The following is a 17,049-nucleotide window of genomic DNA, read 5'->3' as shown; positions in this document are numbered from 1 at the left end:
TGCTAAACAAGATGGAAACAAAATGCTAAACAAATAAAAAAATTAATTTTTAATATTCATATGCACTTACATTATTCCATAATTTTTTTCTTTGTAGTGTTCAAATAGAAATTTCCTTTCTATTTTTTGCTTTGCCTATTTATAGAGAAAATTATTGATGATTCATAAGAGCCCTTTTAGCAGTCACACCCGCGTTCTTTCTTTCCTTGTTTTTCAAGAACATATCCCCACTTTCTATCATGTTTTATCATTCATTGTTATTTCTTTGATTCTGATTTACATCTTGTCAAAACATTCTTTTCACGTGGACCAACAAGATCTAACATCCACTTCAATTGTTTACTGTGGAAGTTACTCAATATAATCAAACTTTATTTTGTATTACAAACCATCCCCAACTAACCCACACCAAAAAATATTTATTTATTTTTTCTCTTTATTTTCTTCTACTATTTTGCTCTCAACTTTCCAATTCTATGGATTATTCAGCAAAGAAGACGGAAAGATGGATCCAAATATCTAATACTTTTAGCATTATCGTTCTTCAAAATTTCAGCCATGTAACATTTTTTCTCCTATAATATGTTGTCAAGAAGTAATATTTGCACATTGTAATGATGGTCCTGAAAAAGTAAGAGCCTTTCGGTGATTTGTTTTTAGATTAACTACCAGAAATATGTTTGAATTATTTTAAAAATATAATGAAAATATTTTTAAATGTTAATACGGATTAAAAAAATTATTATTTTTATCTATAAAAATTTTAAAAGTTGATAAATCTATTTACGAAATAACGAAATTAAAATTATAATTATGAAAAATAGGTTCTGTACAATAAAACTATCTAAACCTTGAAAAACTATTCAAAAACTTCAAATTACTCTTATTTCCCTCTCTATTTCCACTCAAATACGGTAAGCAACATAATTAATTTTATAAAATTATCAAAGACTAGGAGAAGAAGGAAGGACCGTGTTGGAGGGACTAAGAGCAGTTGTCGTCGTTGCCATCAAATAAGGGAGAAAGATTGAGAGAGAAGGCCGACACAGAGAGTAATAGAGAATGACAAAACACAAGGAGAGGAAGGAAGGGATGTGCTGTCGCCGCTGAAACTTTCTTTGCTATTGTTGTTGCCAGAGGAGGACTTCGTCATTGCCGTCGTAGTTGGAGCCATAGAAAACGAAGAAAGGGAGAGCTTAGGTTAACTAGAAAGAAAGAGGAACTCGCCATTGGAGGCACTGTCCTTACTAATGGCTCCAACCTCGACGGTCACAACATCACTGTCACCAAACCTCAGTCTCGTGGCGATGGCGAAGGTGATAGCAGTAGCTTCAGAAGTGGAAGAGAACATGGATATGGTGGTGGTGGATTTAGCCGCAATGGTGGTCGTTGTGAAGGTGGATACAACATAAACAGTGGCAATGGAAGTGGCAAGGACCGTGGTTATGGGGATGGTGACAGTGACTAGTATTTGGTTATGGTTTCGTGGTGTTGTTATAGTTCTATCTAACTTTTGACTTTTGAATTTGATTGTTTGTTGGGAGGATGATGGTGGTAAGGGGAAAGAGGGGACGACGTTGGTGATTGTGGAGACAATGATAATGGCGGTTGTGGTAGACGTGGATGAGAATTGGAGAGAAAGAATTTTAGTGGTGATAAAGTCATGGAGAGTTAGGGATTAAGATGAGTTAGGTTAAAAAGAGATAATTTAAAAATTTGGGTTGTTTTTTAAGGTTTGGATAATTTTATCGTATGAAACCTATTTTTTATGGATACAACTTCAATTTCGTTGTTTTGTGGATAAATTTATCTGCGTTTAAAACTTTTATGAGTAAAAATAATAGTCTACTCTAAAAGAAAACCGTAATACCAAGACAATTCAAGTGTATTTTTAAAGGATTTATCTTTTATTTTAAAATTATTCTTTCAATTTATGAATTAGATACTTTTAACTAAAAGATTAAAACACTACAACTATAAATGACCGAGATACCTAATATTATGATTACAAAAATATTATATGTATAAAAAAATAATTGACCAAATTAAAAATTATTTATAAATATTATTTAATATATTTTATATTTTAACGTATATTTTATATAATCATTTAAATTTGGTGACTTATTTTTTATATACACGTAATATAATTTTTTTTTAGATCTTTAGCTATAATCTCAACCTCAAATGAGAGAACAAGCAATATCAAAATACCTATAATTTTATTCCTTTCGGTATAACCATTAAGAATAAAATTAAAGGTCATCGATACGTTATAAAAACAAACACAAGAGACACATATGAACAATAACAAAAAATTATTAAAGACCAAAACAAAACACTAGATATAAGTATATAACCTCCAAGCTCTAGGCCACTCAATTATTCTACCAAGAGCTTCACCTCTACTTCAATACAACCACTCCATCAATTTCTAAGTGTTGACTACTAATGTTACTCTTTTAACCCACTCCTTTATTAAGATAAATACTCTTTTTACACCGTCAATTGGTCTAGTAATTTCTCTCTAATTATGCCACTTCATCCGTTAGACTCAAGGTTTTAACCACCAATACACTTCTTCTTTTACTACAAACTTAAAACTATTCTCCACACCATCAATTTTTGGGTTAGATTTGTCTTTTTATTATCCATTGATTTTTTTTTATTGCAATGTCATTTGTATTGATATTTTCTTAACCTCTTCTTGTGTAATGCATGTTTTACTATAGCTTCTTCGTCACTAAATTGTAACATGAATTGAGACTTAATTAAGTTTGCAAATTTTTCTTGTTTCCTCTTTTGAATCTTCTGTATCATTATCATTATTTGTTTTTGAGCATTTTTTTCCTCTTCTCTTTGGTTCTTGGACGCTTTCTTTCTTTTTTGTTGGGTGATATTTTCTTATTTCTTAATTATGTTTTTCTTTTTTTAGATGTGTGTCCATACCCTTTGTTAATGTTGCCTCCTATTTTTTTTGTCTATATTTTATTTCTTTCTTTTTGTGAAACTGCTTTTTCTAATTTTATCACCCTCTTGTTATTGATTTTTTTTTTTTTTACTTTTCTTCCTTCTTCTTTTAGTCCAATTTAGGTCAAATTTTTTTCAATAATCTCTTTAAAATCAAGCGGATATAACGATCTAGAACAACATTCATTTTTTTCTCTGTTTGCTTCAAGTAATTCAACTTTTTTTTATCCCACGTAAATTCAGTTATGTCTTTTATATTATTTTTTTAATACTTTCTATCTTCATTGATAATTTGATATACATTGTTGAGATAGAATCTTAAGTAGAAATTAAGTTCTCTATCATTTATAAATTAAGAGGATCTCTTTTTTTCACTCGCATTACTACTTTTTTATTTACTTATAAAAAGTATTTATATACACTTTTTTTTTAATCGTAATGTAGTTGTTTAATTAATCTTAGTGATAGTTATGATGCTTAAAAGTATTTATCTAATTTATTAAAAAAGGTTAAAATTAAAATTAATATTTAATTTTAAAAGTATAAAAATAAATAATTATTAAATATTTAAAATTTACCATAACAAATAAGTTAAGCAAAAATTAAATACCAAATTATAGACATTATATAATTTAGTATTTACCATTAATTTTATATCAATAGCCACTAACTAAAAATGATCCAACCATCTAATATAACAAAAAGTTATGAGTTTAAGCTTTATTTGTATCATTTACCAAATATAACATAAAAATAGTACTAAAAACAAAATAATTTTACAAAATAAAATAAAATTCTTCACAAACCATCTAATTTATTTTTGCTTGTTATTTAAATTTTATAGGTGGATGAAGATGGAAATAGAAACATCTTATGCATATCTTATATATATCTGATCCAAAACAAAGATTTTTTTTTTTTATAATACAACCACTAAATCTAAATTATAACAACAATAAAATATCGAATTCTTTCAGTGGATTACAATTGACGTATCCGGTATCAAGTGTTTGCCACAAGCAAATTCATGCCATATTTGATTGTTATGCAAAAATTGTTGCGTTTTTTTAATAGAAAAAAGTATTAGATGTGTTCTATATTGAACTAAAACCTGAAAAAAAAAAACCAAAATTCAATTATTATAAATAATCTTAACGGATATTAGTATGGATCAATTTGGATATTATTCCATCTTTTATTTTTGTATCGATTGGAGCTAGCTGAATCGATTCTAATTCTAAAGCACATTTAAGTATAACAATAAAAGCACAATTAAATTAAATCATGTAAAAAAAAATAAATCTATCTAAATTCTAGAACTAAAACCAGCACCGCTTCCCTTTAATGCTTGTCATTAAAAAGAAAAAAATTAAATTGTTCTGAAATCACGTGTTTAACGGACTCAACATGTGGATTAAATACTTGATTAGTAGAGCCCCAATTCCTAAAGCATAGTAATTGAAACTTTCAAACTTTAATACTATGTGGTGACTCATGTTTTTCATGGCCTTGATCCCCGTAGATTTTGTTACAAACAAATTCAAGGAATCATTTTTTGTGTCTCTCGGTCACCGATTCCACTCACTATTATTATTAACCCAAAATAGGATAATTTATACACGAGAATCACATTGTCACCAAAATAAAACAAAATTCAGAAATTAAAAATAAAAAAAATAAAAAAATATCATTTATTATATTATATTATATTTTATCTAACCATCCATTTGCTCTCTTTTTCTGGCCCCTTTCACTCTCAAAATTTTCCCACTGATCTCACCACAGAAGAAGGAGAATTGACCCTAGGGTTCGGGTTTCATCGTTATTAGTCTTCAAAATTCTCAGGTATCTGAATTTATTTTCTCTACTCAACTATGCAATCATTTCCATGTGAACCCTAATTTCGGTTATTTTATTTTATTTTTTTGTTTTTTTTTTTTTGCCCCAAACATGCATCTCACAGAGTAAGCTTTGAATCTCTAATCGGAGCTATACACATTTTTCCTACGCCTTCAAGTAACGGATTTGAAGAAGAAAGTTCCCAGATTGAAGTGAAACTTCAGAGAATCCAGAGGGAGCGGAAGACCTTGCTTTGGTAGTTGCTGATTTGGTCTGTGGCTATGGGATTTTGTAGATTTGGGTGGCAGCTACAAGTTTCTCACATCACTTGAAGGGAAGGATTTGGATCAGAGAGTTGAGGTGCGGTCTTTCAACTGATTCACATCCTTTGCTCCTTCTGAATTAGACTGTGTGCTTTCGTTTTCTTTTGTTTGTTTTGATTGTGTACTATTCAAGGTCCTGATCCTTTCGGAAAGCAAAAAGATTTGTGTCTGCTTTTTGTTGTTATTGTTATAATGGGTATAGTTATAATACTGGAATATACATTAATGGGGTATGTTGCTGAAGGGAAGCCTTTTCACAACTGCCTTATTGTTATGAACTGCAGTTTAAAGCCATGGGAGTTTATATTAATGGAGTATAGACATGAAAATGTCTATCATGTTTCTTATTTTTGTTATGTGAGATTTTCCTGTGCAGCTGATGTGGATTGCCTTGTTTGCTTTGAACTATACACAGATACTGAGGGTGGTTATTGATGGTAAAATGATGGAGTTTGTTGTAGCGTGGAGCGTATGACATTGAAGCTACCTGGTAGTGTTTGAGTTTCAAAAGGCTTAGAGATTGGAACATGGACGACGACAGTGGGCTTGAGCTCAGCTTGGGTTTATCTTGTGGTGGCTCGTCTGGCAAATCCAAGAACAAGAATGGTAGTTCCTCAGATATTAGGGCAGAAGATTCTGGAAAAAGTGGAAAAATGGTTGATGACTTTAAGAGTATGTTTGATGCTGGATCTCAGAAGCCAGACTCGGTTGCTGGGGCTCGAAGATCTGATTCCACAAAGCCTGAGGAAAACTTCTTTAGTGACCTTTCAAAGGCCAAAGACGACAATGCTTCTTTGAATTTGAACGGGGGAGGATTTTGGGCTGCAAATAGTAGCAAACCTATTGAAATCGAGGATGACAATCGGTTAGAGACAGTGAACAAACGAAAGATGTCTTTTGATGATATACGTAATCAAAAGAAGCATGGAAGTGATGTTCATCATGCCAATTTACATGAGAGGGCAAGAACATCACACCTTTCTATAACCGAAGATGGTTCAACTGCCGAGAATGAAGACGTGGCTGATTCTGAAGCTGAGAACTCCACCTCGAGGCCTCTCACACACCACAGTGATGGTTCGAAAGGATTCATAAGGGTTGGTGCTTCTTCTGATGTTACAAAAGGGGCTCGTGGAATTGCTGACTCGAGTGCCACGGACTTTAATGGGCAGAAAAGGTTTAACGGGTCATCAGAAAAAGATTTTAAGCATGCAAACATGACTTATGGTACTTCCTTCCCTGTTCAACAAGTAAATATGATGAATGTGCCTTACCCAAAAGAGTCCAACTCTGTTGCAGCACCGAGCCCTCAGAGATTGATGCATGTGATGCCTACAGCTGCTGGTGAAGCAGGAGGCCAAGCCGTGAGTAATGCGCCCTTGCACATGAACATGACGTTTGGATATCCTCCTTTTCAGCTTCCCATGTTGGATAAGGATAGCTCGTTGGGCATGGTTTCCCGTCCTCAGCAGTTACACGCTTCCTTTGCTGGCAGGGGTCCACCCAATTCAGGTAATTTTGATCTGGATATATGATATTAGTATAAATAATTTCCGAATGCAAGCTTCTTAGATCCAGATGTTAGATTTGTTCTAATTGTTAAAATTTTTGGATTGTGAATATATTCTGCAATGCATCATAGATTGGTATATTAAACCAAACATTCCTCTGTGATAATTGAGCTAAGTATTCTTAAACAGCTGGTGTTGAGATCTTCAAAATTGTAAAGATGGAGAAAATTTATCCTTGGTCAGAGACATTTTGCCCGTCTCTGTACCTATTTTCTTCTCCAAACAGGTTTGTGTTCTTCGTTGTCTTTGTATTTTTGTCCTAAAACAATTTCCAAACGCAGCCTTTTGAATGCTTGCCCTGTCTCTTCAGGATACAGTCAAATAATATAGTCTTTTAATGACTATCACCGTCTCTGTCCATAGCATGATGCTGACAACGTTTTTATTGAATAACATTATACTGTTATTGTGTGCATATGTATAGCTGGCCTACATGTAATCCCGAGCAGTATATCTGAGGCCATGCCATTTGAAGGAAGGCCATTGGAACGATCCAAAGGTGACGGCAAACTGCGTGTTCCTGAAGAAGGCTCCTCTTCACAACCTGAAGATGTGAAGGGAAGCAGCACAAACCTCAGGGCAAAAGATGTACAGGACCAGTCTACTGGAGAAGGTTCCATCATTGATTTCTCAAACATAAAGCCAGGTCTTGCCGCAGATGTCAAATTTGGTGGATGTGGTTCATACCCAAACCTGCCTTGGGTATCCACCACAGGATCAGGTCCAAATGGAAGGACCATTTCTGGTGTTACATACCGATACAGTACTAACCAAATCAGGATAGTTTGCGCATGCCATGGGTCTCACATGACCCCCGAAGAGTTTGTTCGGCATGCAAACGAAGACCGAGCCAGTCCGGAGGGAACTGCAGTTTTGGGGACAGTGGCGAATGGCAACCCTGCAGCCTCCTCACACGGCTAGACTCTTGTACCATGTAAGTTGAATTTCACTAATATAGTTTTCAACAACTGAATCAGGGAAATGGGGCTATAATTTTTGTACAGATGAATGACATTCTCTACCTGCCATTTTTATGTACACACACTAAATTACCTATTTGGCTATTTTCCTTTAATTACTTTGTACCAAATGTAATAAGTGCCCATCGTCCATCTGTACTATTAAATAGTAATTAAGTATCCGATTTTGTGTCAGCAGTTTTTCCTAGTATTTTGCTACTTAGGATTGGTATAGTATTAGCTATGTTTTGGACTTGAAAATGTGAGGGTGAACTCTGATGGCATTGGTCTAGTTTCGAAAATTGAACCAGACTAGTTGGTTCGATCGGAAGGCTGGTGAATTGACTGGTTCGGATTGTCAATCCGGTTGGCTATGCAACTTATCAACTCAAGTTTAGTCCTCGAGTGAACCGGCCAATTGAAATTGAACTGCCAACTAAACTGTTCCTTGAACCGCTTTGGACTCCATGCAAGAAACAGGTGTTTCAAACCTGGTACATTATGTGTTTGGTAAGCGATAGAAAAATTGAAACAAACAAATAAGTTGTGTGACTTGTTTCTTTGTCTTTGTCTTTGTTTCACTGACTTTATTTTTTTTTATAGACGGAAAATTTTGCATTCTAACTGTCCTGATATTTTTATTTTTTCCCTATAAATTAGCTGAGACAAGACATCAATTTTTTCTTTTATTTCGAGAAGAACAGAAAATAGAGGACACGCACCAAAACATGCATGTATGGCTGCTATAATAAGTAATGTCTCCTCTTTTTCGCAGCTCCAATCATCAAATCAGATGCATAGTTTCAAGAAAATTTTGTTCCCCCAGTTTTTCCTCTTATACATGTTGCCTTTGTCTTGCACATTCTAGGAACGTGCCAATGTTGCTGAATATAGTTCTAATTGCCATGTCCAAATATATAAAGGATAATAAAGTAGAAACTAGAAAGAGTATCCACTTTTAAATTATTGATTACTTAAAAAAGTTAGCACATTTAAAATTCAGCATATTTAAACACAATTTACATATAAATACAGACAATTTAGAATATGCTAATTGTTTTTTCTTAAAAAATAACATAATTCGAGATGAGGAGAGAATAATATAATCGAAAGACTTTAACATATAAGTAATAACAATTATGTTTAATAAAATCAATTTAAAAATTTAAAAAGATCGTAATAAATATGAATATAAAAATAAATTTAGATATTTATTAATATATAAAATTATAATAGATTTTTTAATTTTTATAAATACAAATTAATTTAAAAAAATATCTCCTTAAATATTTTAAAAAATATTTCTAATTTTTAAACACTACAAATAAAAATATATAATTTTTTTTTATTTACCAAACACAAAATAAACACAAATATCTTCTCAAAAAATTTAGCCAAACCAAGTTTTAGTGGGCAACTTCAACTTAATTTTTCAAAATAAATAAAAGAAAAGAAAATCCAATCCATTATAATCACGTTAATGTTACCTATAATTGGTGTGAATATATTAACCTATCTGCTATTTGTTTCTGCTTGAACCGTCATAATAAGTTAGGAGAATTCTTGAACCTTCTAGCTACTTCTTGCTACCAATTCTTGGAACAGCACAGCAAGACAATATTGCCCTTTATAATTTATAAATAAACTAGATTTATATCTGCGTGTAATGAATAATACTTTAAAGATTAGGGAATGATATTGCTTTCTATTTGATAATGTTATCCCTACTACCCTCACAACAATAGGAAATTTCTTCCATCCCCCTAAAAAATAAGATGGAAGATAATTTAATAAAATCTCATAAGATGGGAGTGGGAATATCATATTTAAAAATTGACAAAATCAGTCTTCTAAAAAATAATGTAAAATTTATTTTGATTAAATTATTTATAAGTTATGTTTATTTACAATTATTTATGTTGAGATGTGAAACTATATAGTAATAGTTTAGTAACATATAATATTTCAATATTATTGTGTTTTTTTTTTATCATTAAAACATCTTACAAGGCCAAAATAGACTCTTATTAGTTGTTATTTATTTTACTACTTTCTTTTTTCCCCTTGAATATTAGATTTGTTAATTTTATTTTACTCCTATAACCTAAGATTTAAGTATTGTTTTTCTTTTTTTGTGTGTGTGTGTGTTTCATAACCTAATATTTAAGCACCTTAAAAAGGGGAAAGGAAGAAATAAGGATATTAAAGTCACCACGAAAAGGATGTCAATTTTGCTACTAAAGTGATGTGATAATACTATAAAATATTATGTAACAACTACTTAATATAACACTATTTAATTTCTATTTTAATCTATTATAGGTAGACATATATGCATGTGTTTATAATTGACAAAATCAACTTGGAATTTATGTATTTAGCATCCATTTTCAAAGTACATTTAACTTGGTCGTTATTGGTGAAATTAAGACAAATGAGGAAAAAAATTAAAAATAAAAAATTAAGGGGGAATATAACAGGTTGTTTGGAAGGAAGGATTATTGATAATCATTGAGCAGAGATAATATGTTAATTCCAAACGGAACTGAAGAAGATTCCATGGCAAATGAAGCCAGATCAGGGTATTTTTTTTCTTTTTGAAAAATGTTTAAGTTTGCACGTATTACTTATTAGCCTATCAAAGTTGACATATATATAAAATTGTTTGAATGTTGATAAAAATATTTATAGACCATATATCAAAGTGATATTAATATCCGACCATAAAAATCAAATTTCCATCCTTATAGAGGTTGAATTCATCTCTTATCATTTAGGTCTGCCAGTTTAGTGGGGGTTTTTTTTTAAATTTAACTTTTGGTTCAATAATTGAATCACAACACGTTGGAAATTGTTTGACATTTTAGGTGCATTAATAGTAATATGTCCAGATCATCAGATATCACCCATGGCGGCTGTGGTTAAATAGAAAAAAATTATTTATTTATTTTTAATTAATCCTCCTAATTATGTTACTTTTTAAAAACATAAAAATAATAAAAATTTAAAAGAGTAAAAATTATGTTACTTTTTAAAAACATAAAAATAATAAAAATTTAAAACGTTTTTTATTTAGAAGTTAAGAAGATAATTAGAAAAATGAATTAGAACTCCTGATTATTTTCGTTACTTTAATTAAGTGTCAATAGTTTAATCTTCACTTTGAGTATAAAAGTTCTAAAATTTTAAGTCAGCTGTCTTTCTTAATTCTTATCAAAGTGCTTACAAATTTATCAAAATGTTTACAAATTAATGAAAAATTAATCCTTATATTTAACCATAATTATACCTTTTTGTCTTTGATGGTTTGTGTTGGTAAGCTGCCAACTTAAACTTAACCCAATTCTATGACTTTCAACTTTCAAGGATGTGATATAAAAACTAACTTTGACTTTTTTTTTTTAATTTATTTGAGTAAAATTTTTCTAATGTCATATGAAATCACTGATACATACTCAGCTATTAGAAGAATTTAATTAGTCCTTAATTAGTTACTGAAAATATATGGAAACTACCTATGTTAGACTTATGAATACAATAAAAACTAAATGAGGCTTCATTTCAAAGTCCAAACTCATGGTTAAAGGACTATTAAATCTTTGCATATCTTATTAACAAAAAAAGGAGCAAGCTAAGGATTAATTAAATTAAATTAAACTAAGACAAATTGGGCAATGTCATATGTGATAATAAATTCTTAATTGAAGGACACGCCTGCCAAGTCAAAACAAGAGATTTATATAAAATTGTATGCCAACCCCACCTTGTGATCACTATTCATATCTTGTTATTTTTAAATTGAAGAATCAAATTGAGACGCAAAACGTAGCCTAAGAAGAAACCAAGAAAACTGACACAAGAAAAGGGTTGCTACTAGGGACACAACCATATAACTATAATAAGGTTTTTGATAACCCCTTGCTAGTAATGTAATAATAGAGTTTTAAATCACTACCTCAAAATTCGTATATAATTATTTCAAGTCAAAAATATAAAAAATATTTCATAAAATCTTTTAATTAAATTTTATCAAATGTTTTATGAGTTTAGTTTTGATATTGTAATAATGTAAAAAATTTTATACCATCATCTAATTAAATTTATGTATTTAAATAACTTTTAAATAGTGAATTTAAAAATGAGTTTTTTTTTTATATTACAACACATTAAACTTTTATACACTCACATCGCATAAAAATTAAATTCATATTTTATTCAATAAAATTAAAAAAAAATAAAAACAGAGAAAATTTCTCCCACAAAACATTTACAAATTATAATTTAAGGTACACATTAAAGATGTTGGAAGAGAAAAAATTTCAAGCTTATTTAATACATTGGAAACTTGAGTAACATAATACTCTCTCATTATTAAATCCTTAACCCTAATATAATAATGTCCATGTACACCACTACCAACATCACAAACAAATCCCATTTATAAATCTGTAAACTTTTTTCGCCCATCATTCCAATTATCATCACTTGTATGTGTTGAAAGAATGCTTGAAGCATAGATAGAACCATGAAGAATATTAATAATAATGATAATAATAAACATGGTTCTATTATTACCCTCTTATTATTAGTTCTAATTTCAATGTTAATCCAGCATGTTAGAGCAATAAATCCTTCTTCTTCATCATCAGGAGATGCTGTGTCCAATTTCCAACCAAGCCTTGTTGTTGTGATAGGAATCCTTGGCCTAATGTTTTCACTAACATTTGTTCTTCTTGTTTTTGCCAAATTTTGCCAAAGAGGAGCACTTGTCCCTCTTCTCCAAACAGAGAATCAAGAAAACCAGTTGTTATCAAGGTCTAGAAGATTCTCAGGAATTGATAAGAATGTTATTGAGTCATTACCCTTCTTCAAATTCTCATCCCTAAAAGGATCAAAGGAAGGTTTGGAGTGTTCTGTTTGCTTATCGAAATTCGAAGATGTCGAAATCCTTAGGCTCTTGCCAAAATGTAAGCATGCTTTTCACATTGATTGCATTGATCACTGGCTTGAGAAACACGCAAGCTGCCCTCTTTGCAGGCACAAGGTGAATCCGGCCGACGAGTCGATTTTCGCCTATTCAAACAGCTTAAGGAGGCTTGTTATCAATAATTCGGCCGCGGACGAAGACTCCAACATGGAGCTCTTCGTCCAAAGAGAGGAGGAAGAAGAAGGAGGAGAAGCAGAGCGACGCGGCTCAACAAGATTTAGTATTGGAAGTATTAGTCTCCGGAGATTATTTTCGAAGGATGTTAAGGAAGAAGAGTTGCCTATACAGAACAGAACCGATTGCGAAAACAAGGAGTACCATAAACACAAACACCGGATTACTGTCTCCGATGTTGTGTTTAAGAATCGGTGGAGCAATGTTAGCTCTTCAGACATAATGTTCTTGAACTCCGAGATGCTTAACGAGGTTTCGAGTTGCCGGTTCGACAACCAGAATGCAAATGATCAAGGAATCTTGAACCTCAAGGAAGAGATGGAGAGGAAGATTTCATTTGAGAGCAAAATTGGTGCAATAAACAAGATTAGTAACTCAAATTCAGATAAGGCTCCTTCTTCTTCTTCTTCTTCTACTTCTATAAAGCATTTGATGAATGAACATAGTGAGAAAAGGTCAATGTCAGAAATCATAGGAGTTTCAAGATTTGGTGAAATAGGAATGATGATGAAACAACAAAACAGAGCATTTAATAAGGATTCTTCTTCTTTGAAAGAAGAAAGGATGAGGCAGCTTTGGTTTCCAATTGCAAGAAGAACAGTTCAATGGTTTGTGAATAGAGAAACAAGGTCTCATCATAAGAATAATCAAAAGACATTAGATGTATAGTTTTTTTAGTACAGATTCAGATATAGTTTGGTTTCATATTTCAATCTTTTGATTTCATCAATAGTTTCATGTAGATTTTGTTGGAAAGTACATAGTTAGGTTAATTAGCATAGCAGGTAAACCTTGTTTTTTTTTTTTTTTTTTAATGGTAATTTTTTAATTCTTGTTTGTGAGGATTTGCTTAACAAGTTTGTTACTCTTTTCTTCCTATAATAGAAATTGAATTAGGTCACTCATGGTAAGAATAATAAAAAAACGTTTTATTCATATTCAATTATATATTATTACATTAATAAGATGATAACATGAGACTAATACTAGATAACTAACTTTTTCTTAACTTATACTAGCTAATTTTAAAAAATTATTTTATTTATCTTAAATTTTAAATCCTAAATCATAAATATTTATTCTTAAATTTTAAATTATAAATTTAAATTCTAAAATTGACTAATATTCACTAATTAAAAGTTGATTCTCTATATTTTTCAAAAGTATAATCTATATTAATTAAACTCTTTTATTTATTTATTTATTATTCACCAAGCAACAATGAAATTTATGTTGATTTAAAAGAAGACAGCTTCATGCTGCTTTGGTGAACAATATTATATATATGTGCGTGTGAACTATTTAATTAGAATAACAAACTTAAAGATAGTTTATTATACATTGTCCATAGTCTTTTTGCTTAGCGTAATATCGTTACAACTAAATATAGGCAACAAGTAAATGAATGCCACCTGGTTTTAAATTGATGAGCATGTTCTTTTTTATTTCTTTATTTCTCCTATTAATTTTCTTTTTTCATGAAGCAACCAGCAACCGGTATTATATTGGATCAATCCCAAAAGATCAAGAAATAAATCTCATTCTTTGATTAAATTAGAATAATACTACTAATAAATATTATTATTTTTTGTTCATATTTAATCAATAATAATTTACATCTAAATTTATAAATATTTTATACATAATAAATATATAATTTATATCTATATTTATTAGAATTTTATACATATAAATTAATACTATTTATATATATATTTTTTAGTGTTTATATATATAAATTAATAAAATTTATTTATTAAAAATAATTTAATATCTATACTGACTAAATAATAATTAAAACTACTAAAAGTTATTAACTCTGGAGAGTTTCTCTTCCTATAATCCTATTAGTAACTTACTGACACTTTTTTATTTAAAAAAATAAATTAATCTTTCAAAATATTTAAATTGGACATTCAATATTTTTATACACTACAAAACGATTACTGAAATAATTATTTTAGTAGAGTATTATGTATTTATAATTAATTATAAAAAAATATTTAATATTATTATCGGTAAACACTAATGTTAGTAATTATGAAAGAATGTGTTCAAATATATTCCAAATATAATAAAATTAGGTGTATAAATATTTTTTTAAATCAGTTTTTAATTAAATTATCATGCTCTTTTTGTCTTTCGTACATATGCTGGGGCTCCTTTTTCTTTGACGCCACCACTGTTTTCTTATCATTATTTATTTATTTTTTAATTTTTTTTTGTTATTATCATCGTTATCATTATTTTTGTCGTCTTTATCTTCTTTCTTTTTATATATGTTCAAAAATTTGGAATATAAAAATTTTAATGTATAATACAAAATTTTTTTAACATGCATTACAAATTTATTTTAAAGAATTATATGCTCAGAACATTGATACTCAACAAATAAAATACACACAATACAAAAATTTTGATACTCAACATAAATTTTTGAAGAACCATATATTTAAAACATTAGCATCCAATCAACAAAATACACACATCATACAAATTTTGATACATAAAAATCTTGGTGCATAACACAAATTTTTGTGTGCAATACACAAAATTTTGAAAAACTACATATTCAAAACATTTATATACATTTTTGTGTGTATATCAATAAATTTTTGTGCTCTTCAATATGCGCACATTTTGTTTTTGAACAAGATGTCTAAAATGAGCACAATAATTATGTGCGCATTGAACTTACCACATTTATATACATCATTAGATTTCATTAAATGAAAACTAAAGACTTATATAATAAAAGAGCATTGATAAACTCTAATAGATACATAATATCTTAATACATAAATAAGAGTAAACACCCAAATCGGTCCTTGTCCATTGCAAATTAGGACAAGGCGACCCCTCACAAAAAAAGTCACCCACGTCGGTCCCTATCCATACATAACATAACCCATTGCGCCCCCTCCCTTGTATCCCCCGTCTATATTTGACGGAAAAATCTAATCTAGCAGTTATCGATGCTGATCTGAAAATTAGTTCAGAGTTAAGTGCCAATGTGGATTAGGAGAAATGGACAGGGGTTGATTTGTTCCCCAAACGGCATTGTTTTTGGATTAAAGAGGGAGGAAACCTTAACTTCGATGGTCCTCTGGTTCCCCAATCTCTCCACAGTAGCTCGTATTCCAAACAACAATAACGAAATCCTAGAGCACCATGGTTGGGAGTGGAGAACGTTGCTCATCCTCCAACCTGCATATTCTTAGAGGCGATAATTTAAATTGTAGCATGAACTCTAATGAGATTGTTGCAGGTCGAAGGAAGAAGGAAGAAGAGATGGATCTCCCTAAAGTGCAATTGCGGGTTGCATGCTATTCTATTCATGTTTGGGATAAAAAATAATCCAAATAGGTTATTTTTACGTTGCCCTTACTTCAAGGTATGTTCATGGACAATTATGTGTTGATTTTGTTCAATTCTGTAGTTACTTCAAGGTATTTTCATGGTTTTAATTTTTTTATTTTGTTTAATTGTAGACTGGAGAAGCTAATTGCTCATTCCTTGTATGGCTAGATGCTTATGTTTCTTCATTTAATGAGTATGCTGTAAAGACACTATCAAAAGGAGTATTGCCGCAGAAGAAGCATCGATTTGAAGGCCTAAGTGATGCAGTGAAAGACAAAGTGGAAGAGCTAGAATTTAGGTTGAGTGAATTAGAAAATCAATTGGAGAAGAGTAGAAAAAAATGGGTGAAAGTAGATGTTTGGGGTTAGGTTGTAGTATTATCGCATTTTTTGGTGGGGTTATGGTTGCTTGTTTATTTTGAACAACTGTGTATGAAACTTGATGAATAATTTTAGGTTATCTAAGAGTTTTGTGTCACAGAATGAAGTTGTGTATTTAAACACTGTGAAAATGAAATGAAGATGAATTATTGTTATCACTTTTTAAAATTTCTTCCCTGAATTTAATCTAAATTCGTGCAGCAAATATATTTGTACATGTAGCATGGATTCAAGTCATTTCATATAAAGCATAGCAGTTCGTACATTATATTCATATTGTCATCAAACACGCAATTTATCTGTTCACAGTTCATCTATCATAGTAGAGTAGGCAATAACATGGCCTTAAATAAAACAACTAATAAGTATCTTGGAATCATTGTATCACTTCAAACTAAAGAGTCAAAAAACAAACAACAGTATCACATTTCTATAACCCAATTAGCATTGTCACCCCTACTTAGGAGGCCTGAGTCTTGGAAGCCT

The 17,049-nt window shown here is 30.5% G+C and overlaps 2 protein-coding genes across 3 annotated transcripts; both read left to right on the top strand.

The window, feature by feature from the left end:
- The first annotated feature begins 4,580 nt into the window (after positions 1-4,580).
- Positions 4,581-8,286, top strand: LOC130980825 (ninja-family protein mc410). Of its 2 annotated transcripts, XM_057904466.1 has the most exons (5): positions 4,581-4,815; positions 4,934-5,169; positions 5,548-6,359; positions 6,432-6,644; positions 7,128-8,286. In XM_057904466.1, exons 3-5 carry the CDS (start codon positions 5,660-5,662, stop codon positions 7,622-7,624), a joined length of 1,410 nt encoding a protein of 469 aa, XP_057760449.1. In that variant the 5' UTR covers positions 4,581-4,815; positions 4,934-5,169; positions 5,548-5,659; the 3' UTR covers positions 7,625-8,286. The 2 variants fall into 2 exon arrangements, with proteins under 2 accessions (XP_057760449.1, XP_057760448.1); XM_057904465.1 differs by having other exon boundaries at positions 5,548-6,644.
- A 3,851-nt stretch (positions 8,287-12,137) lies between these two features.
- LOC130982152 (E3 ubiquitin-protein ligase ATL42-like) lies at positions 12,138-13,548 on the top strand. The gene has a single exon (XM_057906028.1). The coding sequence runs from the start codon at positions 12,188-12,190 to the stop codon at positions 13,490-13,492; it is 1,305 nt and encodes a 434-aa protein (XP_057762011.1). The 5' UTR covers positions 12,138-12,187; the 3' UTR covers positions 13,493-13,548.
- Positions 13,549-17,049: the final 3,501 nt, after the last annotated feature.

Source organism: Arachis stenosperma, chromosome 5 (genome assembly GCF_014773155.1).
Source record: "Arachis stenosperma cultivar V10309 chromosome 5, arast.V10309.gnm1.PFL2, whole genome shotgun sequence".
Lineage (NCBI taxonomy): Eukaryota > Viridiplantae > Streptophyta > Magnoliopsida > Fabales > Fabaceae > Arachis > Arachis stenosperma.
The sequence above is the reverse complement of the archived record's forward strand: the minus strand, read 5'-3'. Positions and strand labels throughout refer to the sequence as shown.

What these genes read in the sequence shown, in the direction of transcription:
- LOC130980825 (XM_057904465.1), top strand. Translation starts at nt 5,660, where the DNA reads ATGGACGACGACAGTGGGCTTGAGCTCAGCTTGGGTTTATCTTGTGGT. An exon ending in CAGGGGTCCACCCAATTCAG is followed by an intron (nt 6,645 to 7,127) that starts GTAATTTTGATC and finishes GCATATGTATAG; the next exon opens with CTGGCCTACATGTAATCCCG.
- LOC130982152 (XM_057906028.1), top strand. Translation starts at nt 12,188, where the DNA reads ATGAAGAATATTAATAATAATGATAATAATAAACATGGTTCTATTATT.